The sequence below is a fragment of the Panicum virgatum genome, chromosome 7N (assembly GCF_016808335.1).
Source record: "Panicum virgatum strain AP13 chromosome 7N, P.virgatum_v5, whole genome shotgun sequence".
NCBI lineage: Eukaryota > Viridiplantae > Streptophyta > Magnoliopsida > Poales > Poaceae > Panicum > Panicum virgatum.
The window spans coordinates 28573730-28601487 of record NC_053151.1 but is presented as its reverse complement, the minus strand read 5'-3'; the positions used below and the strand labels follow the sequence as shown (position 1 = coordinate 28601487).

The 27758-nt window shown below is 48.1% G+C and overlaps 2 protein-coding genes, 1 long non-coding RNA gene and 1 pseudogene across 3 annotated transcripts; all 4 read right to left on the bottom strand.

Moving 5' to 3' along the window:
• Positions 1-9274: 9274 nt before the first annotated feature.
• On the bottom strand, positions 9275-11907 carry LOC120681101 (annotated as a pseudogene).
• Positions 11908-13971: 2064 nt separating this feature from the next.
• On the bottom strand, positions 13972-15128 carry LOC120681100 (LOB domain-containing protein 11-like). Its single transcript, XM_039962641.1, has 2 exons — positions 14363-15128; positions 13972-14025 (listed from the first exon to the last, which is right to left on the bottom strand). Exons 1-2 carry the CDS (start codon positions 15080-15082, stop codon positions 13972-13974), a joined length of 774 nt encoding a protein of 257 aa, XP_039818575.1. The 5' UTR covers positions 15083-15128.
• A 4256-nt stretch (positions 15129-19384) lies between these two features.
• On the bottom strand, positions 19385-23185 carry LOC120683323 (protein SMAX1-LIKE 3-like). Its single transcript, XM_039965396.1, has 3 exons — positions 21680-23185; positions 20853-21072; positions 19385-20731 (listed from the first exon to the last, which is right to left on the bottom strand). The coding sequence occupies exons 1-3, from the start codon at positions 22870-22872 to the stop codon at positions 19640-19642; spliced, it is 2505 nt and encodes an 834-aa protein (XP_039821330.1). The 5' UTR covers positions 22873-23185; the 3' UTR covers positions 19385-19639.
• A 1004-nt stretch (positions 23186-24189) lies between these two features.
• On the bottom strand, positions 24190-26981 carry LOC120683146. Its single transcript, XR_005678683.1, has 3 exons — positions 26383-26981; positions 26199-26288; positions 24190-24817 (listed from the first exon to the last, which is right to left on the bottom strand). It is a non-coding gene; the product is annotated as an uncharacterized LOC120683146 (long non-coding RNA).
• Positions 26982-27758: the final 777 nt, after the last annotated feature.

Here is a 27758-nt window from a genome sequence, read left to right as displayed (position 1 = left end):
ACTTTGAATCCCCACTTTTAGAAAGGACTGCTGGTGCCCCCCAACTCCAGGAGAGTTGGTCGAGTAGAGGACCTGGTGGCAAGCAAGTTGAAACCATTCTTCGTGCGATTGCCATTATTAAGAAAAATGGAGTCACTGGAGATCATGTGGTCTTCTCATTTATCGGTCGCCGGACGCAGCCTCTCCAGCTGCGAAAGCATCCTGCCTTTAGATATGAAAGTACGCAGGATCCCACTAGGATGTCCTCAGAACCAATGGCTCAGTCTGAAGTAATAAAGAGATGCTGCAAAGTACTCGATAACTTTGACAAGTCTTTGACGCTTCCAACACTCTTCTTGGCACAAAATCCTCCCGACAATGCCTGGGTACGTGCTTTGGATACCATGTCGAGTACTTGTAGTCAACCATTTTTGATCTTCTGACTAAGTATTAGCTTCTTTCTGCAGAAGAATTATAAATCCTGGTATTGTATGCCTCCGACTTTTGCAAATGCTGATTCTGACGACAGCAAGAAACGGAAGGTGGCACCCGGATCAATGTTGCAGAGGAAAATTCCTCATCTCGATGCCGGCCAGTAAGTATATAATATTTTGTTGATTGTATCCCGTTTGCTTCAGCTTTCTTATTCAGAATTTTGTTTGGCTAGGGTCCAACATCTTTCAGCGCATGAAAAAGATCAAGTCCAAGACTTCCGCAACTGGGTGTCGAGTGTTTCGGAAGGAACTAGTCGATCAGCCCCCGATTCTCCTGTAATTGGGTTGATCGAGACCCCGGCTGCCAGTTTCCCGAGTGCAGACACAGCTGAGAGACCAAGCGAGCCAAACCCTGAAACATCTGATACTCCTGCGGCTGCTGAAGGAGCCTCCAAAGCTGGTGGATCTGGGAGTAGTGGAGCAGAATGGTCAAAAGGTCGTTCCGTTCGACTGGTACCGTTCCTGTCTATGCCTCAGTCAGTCCAGGAAGAATTGGGAAAGGAACTATTTGATGATCCACTATTGTCTCTAGACAACATGAAAAAACTTGCAGATTGTATGCAGTGGAGCTTTAAATTTACCAAGGTGAGTCTTCTGCCACTACTTGTCTTTGTCGAGTAGTTGTTGATATCTGACTAGATTCACCTTGTATGTCTCAGGATGTAGCCAATCAATCTTTCTTGAAGTCTCATGCTTTATATAAGACTATAGACAATCGGAAGATCATAGAGGAGCAAAAGGCCATGATTGCCAAACGACTAGATGAAGCCCTTGCTGCTCGGAACAAACTTTATGAAGCAAGTCAGCAGCATCATCTGGAAGTTTGTGATATGAAGCGCCAGATTAAGAGCCTTGGAGAAGAAAAATCAAAGCTTCAAGAGGAAAATTCCAGGATTCAGAAGCAATTGCAGTCTACCCAAGCCTGTAAGCACTCAATCTTTTGTCCCGATTTTGCTTTGTCATATCAATTTCTGAGATATCTTCCCATCAGGTTCTCTGGAAGGCCATACTCGATTAATAGCAGCAGCTCAAGCTCTTGTGGATGTGGTTGGTACTGAAGAAGAGTCGTCAAGTAGCAAGTCCTTGGTGGAGCATTTGGAAAAAGCCCCCCAGAAAATTTTTGATGTCATGACGGCTACTTCCAAGAATTATCTAACCCACATGATAGGAGTTGTTAAGTCATACTTTCCTCAGTTTAATTTAGCTCCGATAGCTAAAGGAATAGCTCCCAGTTGCTCTGATGAGAAATTCCGAGAGTATTGTAAGGAATCAGAAGTGATTGCGGAGAAAATTCTGAAGAACATGGTAGAGTAGACTGCTTGTGACAACTCTTATAATCTTCAGTGAACTCTTGTCGTTGTTCATAGCTTGTATCCTGTTGGTGTGTCTTCAGAAGCATAATCTGATACTATAGGATAAGTATGAGCTAGTCGATCAATCGAGTAGAATACCCGCATGGAGTAATCCTTAAAGTTAATCAGTTAGGATGAGTCTCGTCGGACCATCCATATAGAAAAAACTTGTAAAGATATCCAAAAACTACTCGAGCAAGCGAGTAGTATGTCCTAACCAAGGACTGGAGTAATCCGTAAGACAGAACTGTTAGGTACGAACCCCGTCGGGTTGCCCAAGATGTAAATATCGAAGGGATATCCAAAAATTACTCGAGCAGGACGAGTAAGGTGTCCTTTAACCAAGGACTGGAGTAATCCTGAAGGCAAAACTATTAAGTATGAACCCCGTCGGGCTATCCAAGATGTAAATGCCAGAAAGATATCCAAAACTTTCTTGAACGAGGCAAGTAAGGTGTCTAACTTGTAGACTGGAGTAACTACTAAGATTGATCTGTTAGGGCGAACCCCGTCGGGTTGCCCAAGATGGACAAAATGCAATAGTATCCATAACATACTCGGGCGAGCGAGTAGTTTTGCATTTACAGCAATGCTGGAGTTCCTCATAGTTGACCTGTTAGGATGAACTCCGTCGAGTTACCCAAGATGGACAACTAGTAAAGGTATCCATTCACCTTCTCGAGCTAGGCGAGTAGGTTGTGCCCTTTAAAGGAAAGGATGCGGCTTGTGTAGTTGTTCTGATGGAAAACTGTGTAAGCTTATCCTGAACTGGTGATACCGTAAAGTTGCCTTTAATGTAGTCGATATGCCAATAAGGATTCTCACTTTATTAAAGAAATAAACTGACACCACTAAGCTGCTTGGATCAGGGATAAAACTTGCGCATGTGCTCGATGTTTCAGGAATTCAGTACCTCATTGCCATCTGCATCAGTGATTCTGTATGAACCTGGTCTTGTAACCTTAGTTACGATGAAGGGACCTTCCCATCTGGAGTTTAACTTGTGCAATCCTATCTCATCCTGAATCCGGCGAAGTACTAGATCTCCAATGTTGAAGGATCTTTGCTGGACATTCACTCCGTTCGGCAGGCTGGAGCTGGAGGCTGGAGCTGGAATGGTGTGAGAGAAAAATACTGTTGGGCTGGCTGGAGCTGGTGGCTGGAGTGGTGTGAGAGGAAAATACTGTTGGGCTGGAGCTGGAGCTGGCTGCCGAACGGAGTGATTGCGATCATGATAGCGTCTGACTCCTTGAAGATATCTAGCCGATTGAGTTAAGGCATTGACTCTGGCCTCTTCGACTGAATCTAACTCCAATTGTCGAGCTTCATCTGCTTCTCCTTCTTTATAGGCTTCTACTCTTGGGGATCTCCACATGATATCAGCGGGTAGTATAGCCTCTGACCCATAGGTAAGGAAGAAAGGAGATTGTCCAGTTGCTTTCCTAGGCTGGGTTCGTAGCCCCAGACTACATGAGGTAGTTCTTGAATCCACTTGCCGCCTTTCTTGGTGTTGGCATCGTAGAGTCTTTTCTTCAAGCTGTCGAGTACTAAACCATTGATGCACTCAACTTGTCCATTTGCCCGAGGATGAGCTATTGAAACATATTTGACCTCAATGCAGGAGTTGTCACAGAAATCTCAAAAAGATTGTGACGTGAAGTTGGAGCCAAGATCTGTAATAATGGTGTGAGAAAAACCAAACCGATGGATAATGTCGGAGATGAAATCCACTGCTCTATCTGATGAAATCTTGACAATGGGCTTGTACTCGATCCACTTGGTGAACTTGTCGACTGCTACCAGCACATGATTGAATCCTCCTAGAGCGACGGTTAATGGTCCGATCATGTCCAAACTCCAACAGGCGAACGGCCATGATGGAGGAATTGTTATCAAGTTGTGTGCTGGGACGTGAGTCTTCTTGCCAAAGAATTGGCAGCTAGGACACCGTCTGACCAGGTCTTCTACGTCCAAGACAGCTGTTGGCCAGAAGAATCCTGACCTATACGCCTTGCCGACTAGTGTCCTTGATGCAGGGTGGTTGTCGCAAACTCCTTCATGTATTTCCCAGAGGATGTCTTTACCTTCTTCAAGGGTAACGCACTTCATGAGGATGCCTGAAGCAGAGTGCTTGTATAGGTTGTCGCCAACGAGGACGAAACCCTTGCTGCGCCTGGTGATGCGGGCAGCTTCAGCGCTTTTAGGATCAACATGTTTTGGAAGCTTGAATTCCTTGATGAAATCAATAAACTGAGTTCGCCAATCTTCAGCAATCATCAGCACTTCTTTGACTGTGGCCGGGGCCTCCGTGTCAGTGGCTTGTTGGCTTTGTTCCTTGACTGATGGGTGGTGAAGTTCATGGACAAAAACTCCTGGTGGAACAGCTGCTCGAGTGGACCCAAGTTTGGAGAGGATATCAGCTCCCACATTGTTGTTGCGATCGACGTGGTGGATTTCCAATCCTGAGAACTTATTTTCGAGCTTTCTGATTTCTGCAACATATGCGTCCATTGTATCCTTGTTGACGTCCCATTCTTTATTGACTTGTTGAATGACGAGTAGAGAATCGCTGTAGACAAGTAGTCGCTTGATGCCGAGAGATACTGCTAGTCGGAGGCCGTGTAGCAATGCCTCGTATTCAGCTTCATTGTTGGAGACCTTGAACAATATTTGGAACACATACTTCAATTGTTCTCCCTTGGGGGAGATGAACAAAACTCCTGCACCGCCTCCATCGATCTTGAGTGAGCCATCTAAGTACATCACCCAATGCTCTGGAATGCTCTGGGGTGCTGGAATTTGATTTTCCCGCCATTCAGCCAAGAAGTCAACTAGTGCCTGTGACTTGATTGCTGTTCTTGGCTTGAAGTTGACTTCCAAAGCTCCCAGTTCAACTGCCCACTTTGAGATTCGTCTAGTGGCATCCCGATTGTGGAGTATATCCCCCAATGGGAAGTCAGTTATGACTGAGATCTTGTATTCGTCGAAGTAATGCCAGAGCTTCCTGGAGGTGATTAGAATTCCATACAGAAGTTTCTGAATTGATGGATATCTAACCTTTGATTCAGAGAGTACTTCGCTGATGAAGTAGACTGGTCTCTGGACACCATAAGCGTGGCCTTCCTCCGGGCGTTCGACTACTATCGCCGTACTAACTACATGGGTAGTCGCAGCGATGTAGAGGAGTAATTCCTCACCAGATAGTGGGGCTGTTAGAATCGGCGGTGACTGGAGATGATGCTTGAGATTCTCGAGTGCTTCCGCGGCTTCTGTAGTCCACTCGAATTTATATTGTCACTTTAGGAGTTTGAAGAAGGGTAATCCCCGTTCGCCAAGCCTGGACAAGAATTGATTTAAGGCTGCCATGCTGCCTATAAGCTTCTGGACGTCCTTGATGCTAGCTGGGGCGTCCATGGCCATGATGGCATTGATCTTCTCTGGGTTAGCTTCAATTCCTCGGTTGCTGACGATGAATCCGAGTAGTTTTCCAAAGGGTACTCCAAAGACGCACTTGGTTGGGTTGAGCTTCCAGCGGAATTTTCGGAGGCTGTTGAAGGTCTCTTCCAGGTCAGTGATGAATTGATCCTGGGTCTTCGTTTTGACAACGACGTCGTCAACATAGGCTTCAACATTGCGATGTAGCTGGTCGGAGAAGCACAACTGTATCGCACGCTGGTAAGTAGCGCCAGCGTTCTTCAACCCGAAGGACATGGTCTTATAGGCGTATGCCCCGTAAGGGGTGATGAAGGCCGTCTTGATTTGGTCATCTTCTTTTAGGGCGATCTGATGATACCCTGAGTAGCAGTCGAGGAAGGATAACAGGACACATCCTGCTGTCGAGGCGATTACTTGATCAATACATGGTAGCCCGAAAAGATCCTTCGGGCAATGCTTGTTTAGATCAGTGTAGTCGGCGCACATCCTCCACTCATTGTTGTTCTTCTTCTGGACGAGCACAGAGTTGGCCAACCAATCAGGGTGGTAGACTTCCTTGATGAACCCAGCCGTGAGTAGTTTTTCCAGCTCTTTCTTGATGGCTTCTCGCTTGTCCGGTGAGAACCGTCGTAACCGTTGATTTTTTGGTGTTGCTTTAGGGTCGACCTTCAAGGCATGCTCGATCAACTCCTTGGGCACCCCTGGCATATCCGCTGGTTTCCACGCGAATACGTCTCGGTTGGCCCTAAAGAAGTTGATGTGCTCGAGTTCCTATTTGTCACCCAGTTTTGCTCCGATGATGGCTGTTTTGGAGTCGTCTCCCTTTTGTAGCTGGATAGTCTTGGTGCCCACACCATTGGTTGGTTTAACCGATGATTGACTTGGCGTCTTGGAAGGCATCGACTCCTTGAGTGAGAGTTCTTTAGCAGCAGCAAGTATTTCGCTGACAGAACTAGGAACCCGGATAGTAGAAGCATGATCTATTGCTTCCTTGTCGCACTCGAAGGACTTGAGGAGGTCTCCCCGTAGTGAAAGGACTCATGTGTTGCCTGGCATCTTGAGGAGCAGGTAGACATAGTGCGACACTGCCATGAACTTGGCTAGTGCAGGTCTTCCCAAGATAGCATGGTAAGAGGACTCAAAGTCGGCTACTTCGAATTTGATGTACTCTGTCCGGAAGTTCTGTTCTGTACCAAATGTGACTGGAAGGGTGACCGAGCCAATTGGTGTAGAAGAGTTTCCAGAAACGATGCCATAGAATGGAGCCTTGCTTGGAGTAAGCAGACTCATATAGTTGAGGCTCATCTTTACCAATGTGCTTGCAAAGATCAGGTTGAGCCCACTTCCGCCGTCGATGAGTACTCGAGTAAGCTTGGAGCCCTGAACGATTGGATCGAGTACTAGCGGGAACTTTCCAGGTTCAGAGAAGCAGGTCCACTGATCCTCCCTGGAGAAGGTAATGGGGACCTCGCTATATTTAAGTGGCCTCTGAATTGCTGGTTCGACTGAGAGGATCTCTCTGAGTAGGAGCTTCTGAGCTCGCTTGGAGAAGCTAGAATCTCTTCCAAATATGACGTTGACGACATTTTGCTGCTGTTGGAAACCATCACGGTCTTTCTTGTCGTCTTCATCATCTTTGTCTTGTTCTTTCTTTAGAGCAGTTGCAGATGCCGACTGGAAGGATTTGCGCAGGATCGTGCACTTGTAAGGATCACCGGGGTGTCCGACCCTAGAGGGGGAGGGGGTGAATAGGGTCGCTAATCGCTTTTTACCCTAGGGCTCAATCTAATTGCATAAGATAAACCTAACACGTCCTACACATGCTAGTTATGACTAAGGTTTATCTATGCTACTCTCTACTTACCCCTAAAAACTTGCAACCTATAGCCAATCCTAATCAAACTAACTAGGAAAGTAAAGGCATGCAAGATAGAGTAAATGCGGAAATGTAATACGGTAAGTAAAGAGATAAGTGCAAGAGGGATGCAAACTCCCGAGTAGACACGGTCATGTAACGTGGTTCGGCACAAACGCCTACGTCCACGGGACACCGAGACTCTTCCGATCACCGTCTTGCACTACGCCACCAATGGCGATGCCGGCAAGCAAAGGCAAGTGCCCACAAGACACCGAGTCTCGTGCACCGCCACCGTCTCTCTCGGTCACCCGGCCGAAATCCACTACGGAGCTTCTCCACCAAGGAAAGGGGCCTCCTCTTCCCCCGTACAAAGTGTCGTTGCCACTCCACACCAAGACGGAGGGTCACACGACGGATCACAAGTTGCTTGCCGCAGCAAGACTTCTCTCGAGGGAGCTCTCGCAAGGACTAATCCCTATTACAAGCACTAAGCACTCTCACAAGTGTGCTTAAGCCTATATGATGTACAATGAAGCTCTATGGTGGTTGGAGATGATCTTTAGCTCTTGTATATTTCCTTGAACTCCAGCACTCTCAAATGACCCGGCCTTGGGGGTATATATAGGCAGCACAAGCAAATATAGCCGTTGGAGAAAAGCTGCCAGAAAACTGCGTAACGCCGGTTAATCCGACATACCCCAAAAGCCGCATCGGTTTAACCGGTGTATGTAAACTGCTACGTGAAAAACTAGCCGTTAGCAATTAACCGGTGTATCGCCGGTTTAACCGATGCAATCAACCGGTGTATGTAAAATTAGCGTCGGTTTAACCGGTGATTGTAACTTCTTCACGTTCCTCCAAAAACCACCTCTCTGGACAACTGAACCGATGCAATTGACCGATGCATCGTCGGTTCAACCGGTGTATGTATTTTCATCGGTCTTCGTTTGGCAATGCACCGACGTATGCATTTTCTTCAACGTCGGTTAATCCGGTGAGTGTATCTTCAGTTTCCAGCTTCTGGACAATTACACCGGCGTGTGTCTTTTCCTTAACGTCGGTTCAACCGGTGTATTGAATTTCTTCACAGTCTCTTCGATTCTTGTCCTTTGGACCGAAGCGGAACCCCCGTAGGGGCGGCCCTTCGGGCCTAACTACGCCTATCTTCTCTTTGTCATCACTTGAACCTAAAAGCCTGGGAATGTTCATCTTAACAATCATATTAGTCCAAGTGTTGTATATGTCATCAATCGCTAAAACATTATATTGAAATAAGGCATGAGAGGCCATTTTCGCTACAGCACTCCCACATCGGGTGGTTGCTCTTGGGGTGGATTGGGCATCTTTTGTTGTGAAGGATCTTGTCAAACTGGTCCTGCGGCTTGTCGCCCTTCTTACCACGCGGTGTGCGATCCATAGTGCCGACAATGTCATCAAGCTTACGCTTACGCGTGGGATCCCGCTGGTTGTTGGGCCCTCCACGGTCATTGTGGCGCTTCCCGTTGTTGTCGTTGTTGCGGGGGGAAAAGCGACTGCGTTCTTGCTCCTCTTCATCTGCCCAGCGCTGCATCATGTCATGTAGATCTACCACCGTTTTGGGCCGATTACGCCCAAAGTCGCGGTATAGTGACTGGACAGTGATGCCGCTCTGGAAGTAGTCGATGATGTCGTCGTCGGCGACGTTGGGGATGGTAGCTCTTGTGTCGAAGAAGCGCTTGACGTAGGATCTGATAGACTCGCCTTGCTCCTGCTTGATCATGGATAGGGCGTGACGAGTAGCTACTCGATGTAGCGACCCTTGGAAGTTGTCGACGAACGCCTTCTTGAGGTCCTCCCACGAGTGTATTGACTCGCGCGCCAAGCTTTCGAGCCACGTGAGGGGTGCGGTCTCCAGGGCCATCGGGAGGTAAAGGACCTTGGTGTTGGTGTCTCCCCCTGCAACACTAATAGCGGTCGAGTATGAACGTAACAATTGAGCAGGGTCTTGCTTACCGTCGTACTTTTGGATGTTCGTAGGCTTGAAATTCTTCGGGTACTCGATGTCATCGAAAGCCTTGCTCAGAGCTTGGAAGCGGTCGGAGTTGTCCGCAGGTTGCGCTCTGCGTCTTATGTTGATGATGTCCCGTGCGTCCACAATGGAATCGGCTACCTCTTCCCACGGTAGTTGTTGTTGCGGTTTGGCTGAGGGCCAGGAGCTTGATTTGCTTGTGGTTGGCCACCTCTGGGGCGATGACTACTCGCAGTTTCCTGATCCTCTTGGTTTCTTCAGTTCGGCTGTTCCTGCTGCTATTGACGCTGGTGGCCTCCGGGGGTACGGCTTGCTTGAGGTATTGCTGTTGCGGTAGCCCTTGATCGCGTACCGTGAAGTGAGGACAGGGGGTTCTGTCTCTCACGTTGTTCAACAGTGTTTTTGGTGAGATTTATAACTCGTTCCAACTCGGGATTCTGGGGCATCGTCATGAGTCGCAGGGTTGCTTCTGTCATTGCGGCGATTGGTGTTCTGAAGATGGGATCCGCAGCATTGTTGAATTCGTTGTTGAAGTTGCATGGCGGGAGATGAGCACGTTCGGCCACACGAGTCCTGCGCACTTCTTTGCGTTGATTTATTTCCCTGCGGGCTGTATGAGTGACTTCGTCTTCATCAGCTGGAGTGTCTTGGGTCAGGTTGTCTGCTGAGATTTGATCCAAGGCTTCGTTTGGATCATGGTGGCTTAGAGCACCTTCGGGCTGGATGATTACCGGAACCAAACGCTCGTGAGAGAAGCTTTCCAGGTCTGATTCGTAATCAGCTAGGACAGTTCCACCGGAGCCAGTTTCCCTCTCAGTTTCGAGGGGAGTGCCGTGTTGAAACGGGAGATCATCAATGCTCGCGACTTCTCGCAGGTTGTCGAGTAGTTCTGCGAGGGTATGACCTCGGCAAGATTTAAGTTGCATCTTAGCCAGCGCATTGGTGATGAAATCCAGGCTGTCTTGAGGTGACTCGACTGGATCTGGGTAAACGTCAAAAACGGGTGCCTCCCGGCTAGCGGTGGCTGATTGGTTTTCGACGTGAAGTAGGCGATCCAAGCTATTTTCATAGGAGGATCTAATCATCTGTTTGTAAACAGACGATGAATTGCACAAACCAGAGACGGGTTGCGCGATAAGAGTCCCAATCCGAGTGGATTTTGGTTTGAGATCAATCTGAGTCCGAGTAGAACTCGAGTTGTTTTCGAGTTTCGGTTCGATCTCCTTGGCAAGGTCTGGAAGCAACATAACGCCGCGATCATGAGATCTGGCGAGCTTGTTGGACTGGCGAGCTTGTTGGAGTCTTCCGACGTGGAGCTCTTCGGCGTGGGAGAGTTGGTTAAGTGGCTATCGAAGCCGCTTGAACCATTGGCGACGCAGACCCATGAACCGAAGATGAAGGTGGCACCTCTGGGAGGCGTCATGATGCTGAATGCGAAAGTGGCCATTGAACTCGCCGATGAACTCGCCGAGTCCCCTACCTGGCGCGCCAGCTGTCGGTGTTTACCTCCAAGCCTGCTCAGGGATACCCTTAGCAGTAGGGTTTGTAGGTAGGGATCGACGGCTCTGGAACTCGATGGTACAAGAAACACAAAGATTTAGACAGGTTCGGGCCGCGAGTTGCATAATACCCTACGTCCTGTGTGGTGGTTTGTATTGCCTTAGGTGTAGATGTGTTTCGAGGGGGTCCCTGCCCGCCCTTATATATCCGGGGGGATATGGTTACATGGAAAGTCTTAGCTGAGTACAGTTGGAGTCCTTCTACTACACGATCGGGTAGTTTCCTTGTACTGCAGCTAGTACTACGCCTATTCGGGTAGTTACAAAAGAGGTAATATACATCCATGAGCTATCTCTTACTCTAGAACATTCTATGCCTGTGAGCAGTCCCGCTGTCCCGGGTCTGACATACCTGCCCATGAGTTCGAGACAACATAGAGTAGGCTGAATTTTGTGTTGCAAGGGAACACATTGCTTTGCATATGTCAATCATGGCAGGGAACATCTCGATTTCCCCCTCTTTCAGAGCCAATGCATGTGGCAGGTTGGTGATGTCCTCAGAGGTACATGCAAAATGGAAGAACTCCAACACCTGGGAAGTAGTTCAAAATGACACTCAGCTTTATGGCGAACCACGAATAAAAACTCCACCGTTAAAATCCTGGTTGCAACCTGAAGGCTAGCATACCTTTGCAATCTCTGGATTTGAGTAGCATCTCTGCTTAGAAAGTACTCAACATCTTTCACATCATTGTTTGTTATTTTCTCGATTTTCTTCACTTCCTTCGCATCATCAATGCCAAAATTCTGGACGATCCCATTCAAGAAGAGCTGGGCCTCCTCGCTGAATGGTGGCACCTCACTGATTTCAGGAATTTGAGAAAGTTTCAGTAGCCACTTCACCTGCAGAAGGCATCTCAGATAAGCAACATTGACAGTAATACCAGAGGCACACTCTTAAGCTGTTCTGTACCATCACCGTCTTGAAGGACAGCTTAAGAGTGTTTACGGAATCGACCGCCAGAAACCAACGGGAAACGGGAGAAGAATCCTTCGCTGAACAAAGCATCCGCGCCGAGAACTACCAGGGGGTGTGGGAGAGGGAGGAATCGATCGACCCTCGGGCTGACCTGGGGTTGGAGGACGACGGGGACACGTCCCACGGGAAGGTCCCGCAGGCCGCGGCCGGGAGGTCGTCGAGGATGCCGTAGTTGAGGAACCAGTCGTCGCTGGCGGAACCGCCACCGCAGCCGCTTTCCGCCGGAGCCGGAGGGAGAGACATCGCCGCCGCCGCCGAGCAATGGCGAGACCTTTCCTATCCCCTTGTTCACCGCACCCGCTCCGGCCCGAAGTCCACTGTCTTCCGATGATTACGATCCTGGGCTCGCCAAGTCGTTCTCGGGCTCGTGAAATCGTTCAAGGAGAGGTGCACGATCTTCGCCAGGGAAGAATGGCGAGGACGGTGCAGATGGTGAGGATGAGCTAGGAAGGAGGAGCGATCAACGGAACTTGCCATACAAAGGATGGGGGGCGCGCCAGGCGGGTAGACTTGCGCTCGGTGCGAAAAAACCAGTAGAATCGGCGGAATCATCCTGGAAGACCTCGTTTTTTTGGTCCAACAATCCCTGTCAACCATTTAGTCCTTACATGTGGGCCACTAAAAGATGTTTTGTGAGAGAATAGGTAGGTTAATTTTTGGTGAGAAATATTATCAATTATTTCATCTTTTATAGTATAGAAAAATAGATAAGAGTACGTGTTTGAGTCAACTTTTAGACCCGTGGGTACAAAGTCCTATCCGTTTATGGGCACGGGTTTGCTCCTACAATACCCGAACTCATGAATATATGGTTTTTTTAAACCTGATCCAACATAGAGCAATTATCATTTTATTTTGTGAGTTTATAACAAATTTAACATCCATTTTCTTCAATTCTTATTTTGATGAATCCTTAATGTGTCGGTGGTGGGTATGGGTGTTGTCGCTTTGCAGTTGCCATTTTTGTATATGCATATGATGGATTTGTGACTTTGTATGAACTTGTTATTTATATTTTTATTTCCTTTTGTAATTTTTAGTGAACATAGATTTCTTACTCATAATACGCTACAATGATGTTTACTATATTATAAACTTATTGATTATGAAAAAAAATATAGTAAAGTGTAGATCCACAGGTAACCCATGGGTACTTGCTAACCTAATGGGTTTAGGTTTGGGAAATTTTTTAAACCCGTTACAGGTATGAATTCTTTTAATGAATTTAAATATTTTTCATGAGTTGGGTTTGGGATGGCAAAATCCAATGAGTACCCGTTGAGGTGACACCACAAGTACATATGCCACGCGGCCACACGGAAGTACAGAGAGCAAGAAAAGAGGTGCCATCCGCCATGAGCGGAAGCGCCACTGCGGAGTCTTTTTTTTGCGATGAAAGCAGAATTATATTATATGATAGCTCGGTACATCAACACGTTACGGGCACTCTGTATTATAAAATTGTACCCAAGATGTGAAAAGCACAATTCAAAACCTAACCTATTAGATGCTTTGCAGTATGGATGTTGAATCTGCGGCGTGGAGTTGAATCTGCTGCTGCAAGAGTGCCGTGGAGGGAGCAATGGAGGGGGTGCGGAGGAAGGCCAAGGAGGCGCTGGGCACCGGCCCTAAACTCTGCACCGGTGGAACATGCATCGGCGGCGACGGCGACGGCTACGGCCATAGCCACAGGCCACAGGCCACAGCGGAGGCCGGCGGGCCCCGCACGCTGCGGAGGACCAAGTCCGGAGGGAGAAGTTGAGGTGATTTGAGAGTCAATTTGAAAAGATTATTGATTTCTTTGTCGTTTGAGAAGTTTATATTTTTTTTTGCCTCGTCTTTTACCTCTTCATTTAGCTAGAATTTTTAACTAGACTCTTAGAAATGCTTTTAGCAAGAGGAACGTTTTACTTTGATGGATTTATCATCATCATCCTTCAGTACCTCACCCTGATACAGAGCTCTCACTAGTCACTGCTCAGTAAAGCACTCCAGCAAAGAAAAAACTCTGTTTCTCAAACTCGTGGAGCTTTCGCGATGCCATGACAGTATGGTACCTCCCTCTCCACGGACATCCACATTAATAAGGTGAGGAAAATCGAAATGATATGGCAAATTTCAGAGCAAACATCTCTAGGGAGGCCATTTAACACAAGAAAGCATCCAAGAACATCAAGAGCTCCTTTCGGGGAAGGAACAAGAAGAGCTAGCTAGCCATCTATTGAAATGAAAATGAATCTGTCACCATCTAATGTATCTATTGCGATGCTAACGCGAAGTGTCGTCTCGCAAAATCTTGCCAAAACATTAGAGAACGAATGGAATAAGAAGATTGGCAAGAACATTATGCCGGTGCATGATCTGGAATTCCGCACGGGAAAGAAGTTCAAGCAGCATAACCATGAACGAAGCAAGAAACAAGAAAACAACTTCCTTCCGTGGAATCAATCGCAGGATTTGATGGAACTGCTGCTTATCCGTGTCTTTAGCATCGGCACCGCCATCAGGATTCAGCAGTTATGGTTCCTCGTCTCGACGGCGTCGTCACATGTCGTCGGGGTCTGGATCACCCCGCTCGTCGTCGTTTGCCCACGCGTTGCCGAAGCCGTCGTGTACCATCGCTGTTGCCCTCGGCGTGGGTTGCCGACGCATTGCCGGTTGTGGCCGCATCGGCAAGAACTGCGGCTGCGTCGCGTACAGTTGTGGCGGCAGCATCGCGGAGAGTTGTGGCTGCGTCGCGGTGAGCCCGGTCGTCGCCGACGCCCAGGAGGAGAGAACTTGCGGCTGCGTCGGGGAAAGCCGTGCCTGCGTCGCGGCGAGCCCGGCCGTCGCCGGTTGCCACGCGGAGAGTATTGCCAGGGTCCGCCGGCCGGAACCACCGGAGGCCGCGGCGCTTCTTCGCCTGCCGGTACGCCTCCTGCCGCCGGCGCAGGACCTCGAGCTCGACGGCCGTGTCCACGAGCTGGGCCTCCAGGTCCTCGATCGCCCCGACGCAGCCGCGCACGGGGTCGGCCAGCCGCATCCTGGCCTCGTGCACCAGGGTCCGCACGCACGCGTCCCACCGCGGGCGGGGCACCTCCCGGAGGGCGCGCAGCAGGTTCCTGACGCCGAACACCCGGTGCACGCTCCGGAACCTGTCGGGGTCGTCGGCGGGGAAGTAGGGCGCCAGGGCGCAGCCCGGCGGGCACCGCTGCCGCTTGTGCCTGCACACGGCGCACCGGGGCGGCGGCGAGCCGCCGCCGCCGCTGCCAGGGCCGGTGGCCGGGGGCGTGGACGAGGACGCGATGCTGCTGGTGCCGGTGGGCGGCGCCCGGGGCGAAGAGGTGCCATCGGACGACGGCGAGTCGGGCTCCAATTCCGAGCCGGTCGCGCCGCCGGATGGCGGGGACCAGGTGGGCGGCGCCGGTGGTGCGGACATGCTGGTCCGCCTCCAGCGGCAACGTCGGCGATCTCAAGAGAATCAATCGACAAGTGGATTATTGGAGGTTGGACGACGGCGAGGTAGGCTGCCGCATATATAAAGGTGTGCCACGATTGGTCTCGAACGAAACTGACATGAGGGGTTGGGAGGATCGGCAGGGGAGAAGGAAGGACGCTGTATCACGGCTGCGTGTGCACACGTGTAGAATCTGCACCTTGGATCTGCCGAATGATACACCCAAAGTCGGCTGGATGCAAATCATGTCTGGTCCGAATGGGGAGCAAGTCGATCTTTCCATATACTACCGTTCTTGTGCTGATTTTGATGGCTAATATCCTGCATGCCCTCCAAGACAGCTAAAGTAGGTTTTTTTTCAATAACTATATGTATGTTTTATTTTCTTTTTCAATAAATATATGTATGTTTATTTGCTAAACTTGTATGCAATCATTCAAAAATATGTATACTTTTTATCTGCAAAACGTAGGACAGTACAGACATATAGTAGTCGCAAGCATCCTACTGTCCATGGCCATATTGCATCTAATTATATTTTTATTTTCACTAGGGTGTTTTTTCTCAAAAATAAATGGTAGAAATAATGTCTTTTGTATTCTTTTTTTGCGAGGAGTCTTTTGTGTTCCTTAATAGATGTAAGTGGTATAATATATGTTCTCCCATAAGAAAAAATACCGTAAATTCTAGTGTCAGCGTGAGTTGGGACCTCCAACATAGATGATTGGGTTGGCAAGGAACCAGGTATATACTCTGTTCACGATAGCTATATACCTACTAGCAAGCTTATCTATTTCATTTTCCAATTTCACTTGATGAAGTCAGATCCGCAACAATTTCTTGGGAAAGAAAAACATTAGCCCGATTTTGAATAATTTTTAGAGTTCCAAGGACATTACCCTGGCCCATTTAGCATTATGGGCCTTTCGTGGGCTTTTCTCTCTTTTTTTTCCCTTAAAGATTTGATTCTTTGTGAGCATTTAGTAATTTCATAAATCATAAGTTCTCTCCCTCAATGAAAAAAAGTAATTTCATAAGTTCTTAGAGTTAGTTTCATAACTCAAATTAAATCATACTCCCTCCATCCCAAAGATTTTGTCATCATTAATTTTTTCCTAAACTCTGGTGAACAGAATTTATTCAATTAATTGATTAGAGAGAACAAAATGAATACGTACCACTAGATTTGTCACGAGATAAGGACTTTAACCATTGTGTGCTTATCTACTTACATAAATACTTGTAGAAAATACTAATAGTATAAAAAACAAAAATGGTGAAAAATATTTCAAATTAACGGAGTATATAGCTATAAGTAATAATTTTATATTTGTCAAGCTTTATAATTTTCATATTTGCAAAAATGGCATAAACTAGTATATATGCTGATTTTGTATGTTCAATTGACTTCATCGAAAGAACTCGTTGATTTGTCTGGTAGTTTAGTAAGTCTCCACATCCTAAATTTCATTAGTTCTTAGAGTTAGATTTCATTAACTCAAACTACTAAATCATACTCCCTCCATCCGAAACATTTTGTCACCATTGGATTTTTCTCAAACTCTGGTGATAGAATATATTCAATTAATTGGATAGGAACAACAAAATGAGTACTACTAGACTTGTCATTAGAAAAGAACTTTGACCATTGAATGCTTATCCACTTATATAAATACTTGTAGAAAAACTAATAATATAACAAACAAAAATGGTGACAAATATTTCAAACGGAAGGAGTATATAGTTGTAAGTAATAACTTTATGTTTGCAAAAATGGCATAAAGTAGTATATATATGCTGGTTTTTCTATGTTCAATTGTCTTCATCGAAAGAACTCGTTAGTTTGTCTGGTAGTTTAATAAGTCTGCACATCCTAAATTCCATTTTTAAGGGAAAACAGCACATGTATCTTAATTGTCTCTCTGTTTTTGGGAGCATATATTGTTTTTGGAATAATGCAAATCTCTAAGACTCGAACCATATGTTGCGTGCTTTATTTTAGGTCCTAGAGATGAATGATAAGTTGCGAAAGACCCTATATATATATAACATTGTGGCCTAAAAGAAAAATATGTGTATACTAAAAGAAAGTAATATGTTAGTATACGTCTTTCTTTTTCTTTCATAAACAATGATGTCAATTATTATCCTTCCAAAAGAAAAAACAACATGAATTATGGGTCAATGTATGTGCAAAGGAAAGTATGTGTATGCTAAAGGAAAGTAATATATGGGTACAAGAGGTGAGTATAGAAAATTGCTGGTGTAAAAAGTAATGGAATTTTGGTGGAAAACATTGACGAAACCAATCTCCCCCTCCCTTTCATCAAGCCTTTTGGCCTGACAAGTGGGACCTCCGTGAGGGTTACGGTGGGCCTAATCTTAGTGAAAAATGTTTTCAATTGTTTCAACTTTTATAGTATAGATAGATATTCTAGTTAAAAGCTTAATATAGGTAATTGATTGCGAAATTCGAGTTGATAGTTTCAAATGTCATTTTAAATGTTTGAGTAAAATTCACTGTCGATCCTCGAACTTGGTTCGAGGTGTCATCGCGGTCACTAAACATTTAAAGATTAAAATCTATTTTTAGCCATCCAACTATCGCCTTTGACCATGGAACCGCAAAATCAGACATCTTTAACCACCTAACTCTTAAAATCATTTATATTTGGCCATCCGGTTGTTTTGGTGGTAGGTGGTAATTTTGCTGACGTGGATGACAAATGGCAGTGGGGCTCACCTATCAGCCGTCTCACCTTTGTCTTTCTTCTCTCCTCTCACCCTACGCTGACCGTCGCCCTCCGCCGCACCTCTCCAGCTGGCCTGTGGTGGAGCTGCAGCTTGCCTGGGCGGCTTTGGCCTGCAGCGGAGCTGTAGCTCGCCTGGGCGGTCTCTCTCTCTCTCTCTTCCCTCTTTTCTCTCTCCCTTCCCGTCGGACATGGTGCCCCCGCCAGTGGCTCCTCTGTCACGCCGCAGTCCCCGCCGCCTCCCTCGGCCACCTCTCGCCAATAGTCGCGCCCATCGTCGGTGTGGTAGCAGGGCCCCCATGCGCCACTCCGCTCTATCCCCAGCCTCTCCACTTGTGCGCCGTGCGCACCACTTCATCCCGCATCATTGATATCCTACCTGAGCAAACCATCCCAGCCATGGCGAGCGAAAGGATAAAGCTTCTCCCCGGTGAGCGGTGCGGCCATGGCGAGCTACGCTGCCCATGCCTGGACATAGATGCGGCACCGACAAAGGGACCCGTGCCACCGCCGCCGCCCCGTCCCAGGCAGCGACAATGATGGGAGTTGGGCTCGCGCTCGAGGTCCAGCAGCAATGGTGGTGCAAGGCTGGAGCTCTACCGCAGACCAGCGTGGCCGGCCGGGTGAGCTAGAGAGGCGTGGGGGGGAGGGCGGCTCAGGGTGAGAGGAGATAAGAAAAGAGAGGGAGCGAGGAGGGCCGATAGGTGGGCCCCACTATCATGTGACAGAAAAACAATCACCACGTGGCATCCACATCACCCAAACCACCCATCAAAATCATACGATGGCCAAATATGAATGGTTTTGATAGTTTGATGCCAAGAATACCTGGTTTTGGAGTTTGATGATCAAAATCGAACTCAGGTGATAGTCGGATTGCCAAAAATGGACTTTACCTGCATTTAAAATGTAGATCCAGATCCGTAAGCTTGCTAATCATGTCAAGTGAGGTCTAAATCACAGTTGCCTAAGCTAAATCGAATGTTATATAATTTGTATAAAAATATATACAAAATGTATACACACAAAAATAACCCATACCTATTTATTTGTACAAATAAATTCAAATACAAAGGATTTGTATAAAAATGTGTAAAAAACTCATATGATCAAATTTTTTTAAAAAATAGAAAATAAGAAGGACAAATTTTGGAGGAAATATTGGAAAAAGATATTAGGCACAAAATTTTGAAACAAAATTTTGAAGAAAAAATAGAAAATATAAGTGTTGAGTAGAAAATTTCAGAAATAAAATTCGGACCCACATATAAACTCCACATAAGTTGAAACACTTCCACTTTATAATTTAAAAATGATAATTTGGACTTCAGGCGATAGGATTAGCAAATTTATGGATCTAATTGTGCATTTTGAAAGTTTGGGGACCGGAATGACACCACGAACTAAATTCGAGGACAGATTGTGCAATTTACTCTAAATGTTTTGAGTTTCGTTATGGCAAAGTTTTTGAAACTTTAATTTACTAACTATCTACTACAGGTGAAAAGAAAGTAAACTTGGTGGCTAATACGGATAGCTGGAAATTAGAATCTCCCGTTAAATAGCATCACCATCCCTAAAACTTTACAACAGCTCCAATCTGTCTTTAGTGAAGCACAAATACACCATCGACCTAATTCTCTAATACCATGATCACCAGATAAAAAAGATAAACTAAAAAAACAAGAATAAGCAAAAGGACCTGCAACTAATCTAGCTAGGTTCTAATCAGAAGCTCCGATCCCCTGACAAGCACATATGGATCCTTCCATTCCATGTACAACTGTCACTATTTCTCCTGCCTTCTGAAGAACAGCGTCCTGTCGACGGCCGTGAGCAGACAGAGATCACCGGAACCATGCTCGCCTGCTTGATCACTCTGATCCACGTTAACGTTCAAATCAATGCAAGATGGAGACGACGAGGAAGCGCCATCTTCCTTGTGTTCATGGTCTCCTGTGCGCCCCTCCTTGTTGGCCTCCTCTAGCTCTACCTTCACCTTCTTGCTCGGCGGCGAGCAAGCTCTAGACCTGGCGTCGAAGCTCTCGCAACTCAGGATGATGATGGCGTCGCCGACGCCGACCTCATCGCCAGCATGGTTCCGCACCACCCCGCTCTCGATCGCCTCCTTGATGCCGAGCTGGCAGTCCCGGCCAGCCTGCTCGACGTCCTCCATGAACATTACCCGGTGTGGGTTCTCGGATATAGCCTCGTATAACCGCTCTAGGTAGGCCGCCGGCTCGCCGCCGGGAGGCGTCCGTGGCCGCTTACTCCGGTGCTCCTCGGGGGACCCAGAGGCGGATGGCGACGACGAGGCACCGGGCCTGATGGACACGACGCTCTTGCGTGACCCGAAGACGAGGTTGGCGAGCTCCCTCGCCACCCTCTCCTTGCCCTCGGCGTCGCCTCCGAGGAAGAGCATCCACGTCTCCTTCTTGGCGTCCGCCGACCTCGACCTGTCTCGCCGCTTGGCGATCCCCGAGCGGCACTGCAGGACGGTGCTCGCGACCTCGGCGACGACCTCCTTGTGCCAGGGCACCTCCTTCTCCAGCGCGCTGCAGAGCCGCTTCAGGTTCTCGGCGCTGAGCTCCTTGAACCTGGCGCGGCACTCCACCTCCACGGAGCCGTTCGAGGCGCCGGAGTCGTGGGACCTGCTGGTGGCCTTGCCGCTGGCCTCGCGCTTGGGCTTCCACGGGTGCGTGGCGTCGAGGCCGCCGGCGAGGAGCCACGAGTGGCGAGGCTGCTCGCCGCCGCGCTCGTAGGAGGAGAGGGAGGAGGCCGGGGACACCGGCGCGGAGAAGTGCAGCGTCATCCGCTGCGACGGTTTGCCGCAGATGGAGCTCCATGGCTTGCCAAGATCCGTGACATGTGTAGCTGCTTCCTGTACAGAACATTGCAAAATGTCACTTAAGAAGATTAGAACATGTGAAAACTAACAAAGCATGTGATTAGGCAAGTAAATTAAACTAAGATATACTATTGAACATTCGAGTGTCTCGTACCTGGTCACGGCAATGCTGGAGACAAGAAGGGAGGGTCGACGACGGCGAGACGAACGGCCGCGGCAATGGTGCTTTGGTGTCAGTCCTGGCGGCCGAGCAATCGCCGCCGCAGCATCTGGAGATCAGCTGGCTGCCGCCCAAAAGCGGCCAGCAAGACGCCGGTCCGTTCCCATCCGTGTCAGAGCCCGCTTTCATGGACTGATTGACCGTGCCTAGAGCACTGCAGAAACAACAAAACGGAATAAGATTCCACACACCGTCACCTCGCCCGTCGACGTCTCCATAAAATCAGCTAGCTAGCTGCTTGGTAGCTTTGCCGGTGTACCAGCATGCGCAAGCACGCTATGGCTTTCAGTTCAGACTTTTGTTGATGATGCAACTAATGCTAATGCCCAGCATCTATTTGTTTGAAAACCATGCCCAATATCTGTTAACCTATGTACTCCATATGGTTTGGAACTTTAACTTTTGGTAATGTTTGAACTTGAAAACCTAATCGAGATGTTAAGATTGATTAATGTTGAAAGAAAAGGTAGGGAAACAAATAAAGATGCAAAAGAGGGAATGTATGTGAAGGTGATGAGTTAGCTACTGCCCTAAGCCTTTGTCCCGAAAGCACGCAAAAGATGCAAGCTTTCACTCACACTCATGCTAGGCAAAGAGAAAAGGGCAGAGCACGCCTGCTGCTGCAGGGACACTCCTAGCTCATCAGCTACCTCGATCAGTAACGAATAATGGTCAGGGGAGCATTTCGTTTCAGGCTGATTCCATCACCTGACGTGACATGCTGAATCGGGAAAATCTCCGACAAACTGGGATTTATTTACCTGTCGTCGAAGGCGCAGCAGGTGAGGCTCAGCGCGAGGCTGCCGGCGGGGACGGTGAGCGTCTGGAGCCCCCACAGGGTCTCCAGCGACGGCTGCCCCGCCCGGCACTTGGTGTAGGCCTGGTACGTCCCGAACCCGAGGAGCCAGCCGAGGCCGCCGCCGGGGTGCTCGCCGCACGCCAGGGCGCGCAGCTCGGTGACGACGTGCTCGACGGAGCAGTAGTACCCTCTCCGCCCGCCCTGGACGTGGCCGGCCCAGAACTCGGCCGCCCACTTGAGGTCCTCCACGACTAGCAGGACCGGCCTCCTGCCCTTGACGAGGCACCGCAGCTCGCCGAGCCGCCGCTCCGCCTCCTCCCTCGGCACGTCGCGGAACGACGACACGCGGAGGCTGACGACCTGCGCGCCCCGCAGCGCGTCGTGCTTCGCCTCGGCTCGCTTGATCCTGCTCACGGCCGCGTGCGCCATGGCCTCGGCCGCGGCCGCGCTCTCCGCGATGACGATGACCTTCCTCTTGCTCCGGGAGGCCAGGCAGTCGAGGATGGCCGCGACGTCCTCGTCGCGCACCTGATGGGGCGGTGGGAGCTTGGCTTTGGCTTCGTTGGCAGGGCTCGTGCTGGCGGTGCTGCTAGGGTTAGGGTTTTGGCTGTTGGGGGTGGTTGTAGTGGTGCACACGGCCTGCTCCACGTTGGCCTTCACCTGGGTGCTGGAGAAGCCGGCCTCGCGCATGACGCGGCTGACGCTGGGGTCGTCGAGGATGGAGACGACGAGCTGCTCGAGCTCGATCTTGACCGCGAGCACCGGATGCTGCTGGCTCTCCACGGATCCGCGGCGCTGATGCGCCTGCGCGCGCTTGAACGCCGCGACGAGCGCGTTGGACAGCGACGGCGGGTAGTAGTGGTGGTGGCCGTGGCCGCCGAGCAGCGGCGACGAGGCGACCGCAGCGGAGGCCGGGAGCCGGTTGAGCGCGACGTTGAAGCAGAGCTCGAGCGCCTTGCACTGGAGCGGGTGGGAGTGCGAGCGCAGGCACGCCGCGCGCAGCAGCCCCGCGGGCGCGGCCAGCATCGCGCTCGCCACGTGCAGCGGCGTCACCTGCGCGTTCCCGCGCCGCCGCGCGAGGCTCACCGCCTGCTTCACCACCGCCGCGGCCTCCGCCGTCAGCGACTGCTGCACCGTGCACCCCCCGGCCCTCATCTCGAGCCGGCCGGCCGCTTTGTAACCCAATAAGCTCTGTTAGCTGCTAATGAAGATCTGGTGGCAGTTGCGAGGTGGAAGGAGATGAATGATTGGAGATGCGTAGATATAGAGGGGATCGGATCACTGGAGCTGCAGCTGGTGGATGCGGTGCTGCTTTATATGTTGGTGAGTGTTCATCTTTTGAGCAGGGCGGGCGGCTGGTGAGGTCTCTTGAGGTGAAGCATGGAAGAAGGATTTGGGCGTATGGATTTGTGCTTTTCTTGTTAGGGAGGGCTGCTAGATGCATTTTCTTTACTCCTCTTGGGTTTTTTTTTGGGGTGTCCAAAGTGGATTTTGTGGTGGGAAAGAGAAAGTAGGTAGAGGTAGAATGCATGTGCTGACAAAGCAGATACAAAGGCGCCTCAGCTTTCCCTTCTCTCTCTCTGGCTAGCTCTCCCAGTAATCTAGCTCGAATGCTCGATCTATGACCGTCAGAAAGCAGATCATATGGATTGCATTGTACACACGGTATACAGTAATGCATGCAGTATCTTTGTGACCAGATTTTGCATGTGATCGGCTGCCTCTAAAGAATGACCCAATGAGAGCTAAATTTTATGCTGGGATGGACGATGCATCAAAGTGAGCAAAGGCAAACATAAAATTTCGAACCTCTGATCTGCTGGAAGGATTTGAACAGGTGACAAATGTGCATTGATCACTGGAGCAGTCCGTGCAGACTCTGAGGTTTCTGAGGTTCTTCCGTTCCTACTCCCTCTCCTCTGCATTAAAGGTAAAGTGATGTTTAATCTGCAGATTTTTTTAACATACATGTGTATAAATAGCAGTCAGGAATAGTAACAACTCGCAAGAAATCCATGGCTCGACCAGTATGTTTCGTTGGAGCAGATTCATAGTATCCAAGGATATGCAAAAGACAAATGGGGATAATCACATTCAAGATAGACTGACATAATTAGTAAGGGACATATTAACCTTTACAACGACGACATGCTAAGAATTTTTTATATATACATGTACTATGCAGGCGAAATGACGTACATATTCCACCAAATTAAGGCAGTTGGGCGAAACTGAAAAGAATAATGTAGTGATGTGATCCTTAACCAGTACAGTCGTTTAACCACTAAAAATTAACTATCAGGAAAAAGTTTCACCCTATTGGAATAGCAAGAAGTACCACATTGGTCCACAAATAGCTAAATAACTAACAAATTGAATCCTTTTATTAGAAACTGTAAAAGCTATTGTTGCTTGCATATATACAACATAAAAAGCACTTTCAGTTAAGTAAACACACAAAAAAGAGTCGCCTAAATCAAAATGCTGCAGGACTCTACTGCATTATCTAACATGTTGAGAGTACATACATACATGCTGCATGATAAGAGGAACTAGTGAATTGCTGCTTTTACACCTCCCCGCAGGTCGTATTGTTATACAATCTATCACATTAACAACAGGAAATAGGACTCATCTTGCAATGATGGCGATACAACACATGATGCTTTTACGTGATCGATCGATAGGATCTGATGTTGCCTGCAGTGACCTCTCATCTTTTGAGAGGGCCCATTTAAATTGGTTTTCTTTTCCTGCGACGGAGATCTTTGTGCCCTAAAAGAATCGGGAACTGTGTACGGCCTCTTTCTCTCTGGACTTAAAGTATAAGGAATAAAGCGTCCCCCCTTACTGCCCATATGCTCTCTGTGTGTGTAGGTATGTGTATGCATCATGCATGCATGGCAAAGATTAAACTCACTCAGAATTAGTAGCTTGTAGGGGCACCAGAAAAAACCCACATGATATTTAGCAAAGCAGGGGCTTTTCAGCATTTCTTGCTCCTCAAAAGCAGACTGCATTGGTACTATAGCCAGACACAGAAATTGACGCATTCAGTCAATCCCCAAGTTTAGGAAACCTCTCCAGTTTCAGTGCCACCCTGCCATTACAAGAAAATAACCATTACTAACTAGGAATGATTTAGAAACATGCATATTAGTTGATTTAAATTACTGTGGAAGTTCAGTAGTGCCCATATCACAACTACTGCTACTAGTAATAGCATTCCTCATAGCAGTGTTCAAATGATGTGCACTGTGCAGTACCATGGAGCAGGATTATCAGCCAGGGAAAAGCCAAAGCATGTAACAAAGCGAGGTTTACTGGATCATTGACCGGTCATTACTGTGTGGATTTGCATCAAAAGCTGTGCTCGAAACATTGCTCTTTATGGGGATACGAACAGAGAAAAGGGGTCGGTTAACAGCTACTCCCAGGGGTAACGATCGGAAATGACTTCCCCCTCACGCCTTCCATCCCAAGAGATCTCTCTCATTACTCAATCATCACCATCATCTCCATTCTTCACAGGTAAATTTCGTTTCCAAGATCACAACGAACTATGTGGTTATGCATATATCATATGCCTCTCACAATACATCCCTAAGTTTAGATCCTGGCCTGAAGTTCTTCCAAGTTTTCATAAACCTAATAAGTGATCACTAGTTCTGAACTACCATGTAACTGACTGCTACAGAGAGCCACCTGTTGCCTTTCTTTCTAGGATTCCGGCATCAATGTATTGTGAAGCTCTGAGTGTATGCAAGATCTTTTCAAACTAATCTGAGAGGTAGTGGTCACAGTCAAAGAAATCTTTGGTAACATATGGCCCAAAAGGGCAGAAAAAGGCCAAGCCCTAATCATCACAAAGCCATTTGCCCCAAAAGGAGCGCTCCATGGAGGAAAGTATATACGCAGTTTGAGGAACGAAACGACCAGAGAAGAGGGAAGAGCAGCGGCAATGCTGCAAAAGAAAACACAAAGACGAAAGCAGAAAAGAACCCTAGTAATCACTGCAAGCCCTTCTTTTTATCTCATCTTTTCTTTCTCTAGCTGCTTAATCGAAGCAGCGGTTAGGTTGCTGTTCAGATCTGTGTGTGAATGACAAAGGGCAGTGTGGCGTGCTGAGGAATTAAACAAGCGCCAAGCTCTGAGCAGCTGCAGCCAGCTTTTTAAAGTGTAACAACTGGGGTGCTAAAAAGCGCATAAGTGGCATTATCTGCAGAAAAGCTTCTGAATTTTAATTCCTCTGGCGCGCTGGTAATGGGCGCTCAGAAGATGCAGCACTACAGTACCACTGCAAGGTTGTGGAAAAGTGACACCTGTGTTTTCTGAACCTAGTTTTGGACTAAGTTTGCCACACTGTATCAGAAATCCATTTTTTTTGGGTGATATCAACGGATAACTATTATTGTGCCTTTGCTGCTTGCACAAAGGCACCTATGCAAAGTTTGGCAAAGCAATTACTTTGAAGTTTGAACCTGCAGAAATTTGGTGAAGACGACTGCAGCCAGCTGTGAATTCCACTCTTTTTGGAATCCCAGTTTGTTTCTCTCTTGTCCTGTACACCTCTGCAAACAGAGTTCAGTTGAAAGGAAGTAAACAACCAATAGGCAGTTCACTAGTTCCCTATATGCAAGATAGGCAAAAGAGTGAGTGATTCACCATGCAGGATCTACTGATACACCTGATACTCACCAGTCACCAAGTTGCACGAGGCTGAATAGCTGTGCATGCCTTCCCAGCTGTTATCCTACCAGACCGGCCGGACCTGGAGCTGAAAATAGATTCTGGTCCTATTTTCATGTAACCATTTTGAATAGACTTGTATAGATCGAAGGTCAAAATTGAAGAAACTTTGACCAGAAAAATTCTAAGGCATCATGTATTTCTGAACAGAGGGAGCACTATATAATCATTGAGCAACAACATGTCTGCCACCAACATACCAGGTTACCAACCTTAAGCTATGATGATCCAGCATTAACATTATAGAGATATTATACAACCCCAACTAGAATCATAGAGTTAATACACAATCCCAACTAGCGATTCAGCAAAATCAGATTTCTGTAAAATCTGAGCATGCTATTTCAAATACTCCGATCACATACCTTGAGAACACCCGGTCGAATATGGACTGGGCGTCAAAGTCGAGAGCCTTGTTCCCCACCAAAGGCCCTGATACCGTGATAACTGATACGGTTCTACTACTACTACTACTACATTAGGACGTTCAAGTAATGGAGTTGCACGATACAAAATGGCGACAATGCTTGCCGTCGTTTCTCCGGCCGGCAAGCCAGCCAAGATCTACCTATTAGGCTATTACAATTCTGAATCTTGACTCTGGGCCGAGGTACTTCAGGTTGGGCTTTACTTCACGGCGTGTAGCCGGGGCCCGGCCAGCCGGATCGAGCCTATCTTCAGTTCCTGCCTCCTCTTCTGCAGAGTTTCCGTCAGCTTGCGCTTCCTTCACCTTCCGCTTTGCCTGCACCCAAGCTTTCCTCTTATGACGCCTTGTCATGGGTGCTTCACCAACAGACAGGTCCATGATAGGCACGCTCTCCTGCGCGCACAAGCACCCAACCCATAGCCTGCCACGTGCGAACGTTCTCCTATCCTCCCCTTGTGCTGCATTCGTTTTGGACTTTACTTTGCCGACCATGCCTTCTGTGGCCATCGTCGGTAGCCCCATCCACGGGCGCGGCAACGCGCGCCTCCTTACCGGTAAGTACTCCCACTTGCGGAGGACAGGGCCCAAGCAGCAGGGACGTCCCCATCCATTTCCAACATCCAGCGCTAAAGATGAGGGGGGGAAGATGGAAGGAAAATCGCACCGTTCGTCTCATTCACATGCACGAATATTGAATCGGAAGAAGTTCTTCAAAAAATATTAAATCGGAAGATAAGTAGTCCTATTGGAGAAGATAGATATGATTTGTGGGGTAGGGCCGTAGTGGTTCCTTTCTTTAGGGCAGTGGTGTTATAGACGGATGGGCTGGTCTTATGGTTGGTTACTTGAGCTTGGCGAAAAGTTT

Bases quoted from the DNA above. Each gene is read 5' to 3' on its own strand.
- LOC120681100 (XM_039962641.1), bottom strand. From the start codon at position 15,082: ATGTCCGCACCACCGGCGCCGCCCACCTGGTCCCCGCCATCCGGCGGC. The intron at 14,026-14,362 runs GTACGCGACGCA...GCGGAATTCCAG, and splicing joins GCGATGCTGCCGCCACAACT to ATCATGCACCGGCATAATGT.
- LOC120683323 (XM_039965396.1), bottom strand. From the start codon at position 22,872: ATGAGGGCCGGGGGGTGCACGGTGCAGCAGTCGCTGACGGCGGAGGCC. The intron at 21,073-21,679 runs GTAAATAAATCC...TTGTTTCTGCAG, and splicing joins TGCTGCGCCTTCGACGACAG to TGCTCTAGGCACGGTCAATC. The intron at 20,732-20,852 runs GTACGAGACACT...TGTTCTGTACAG, and splicing joins TCCAGCATTGCCGTGACCAG to GAAGCAGCTACACATGTCAC.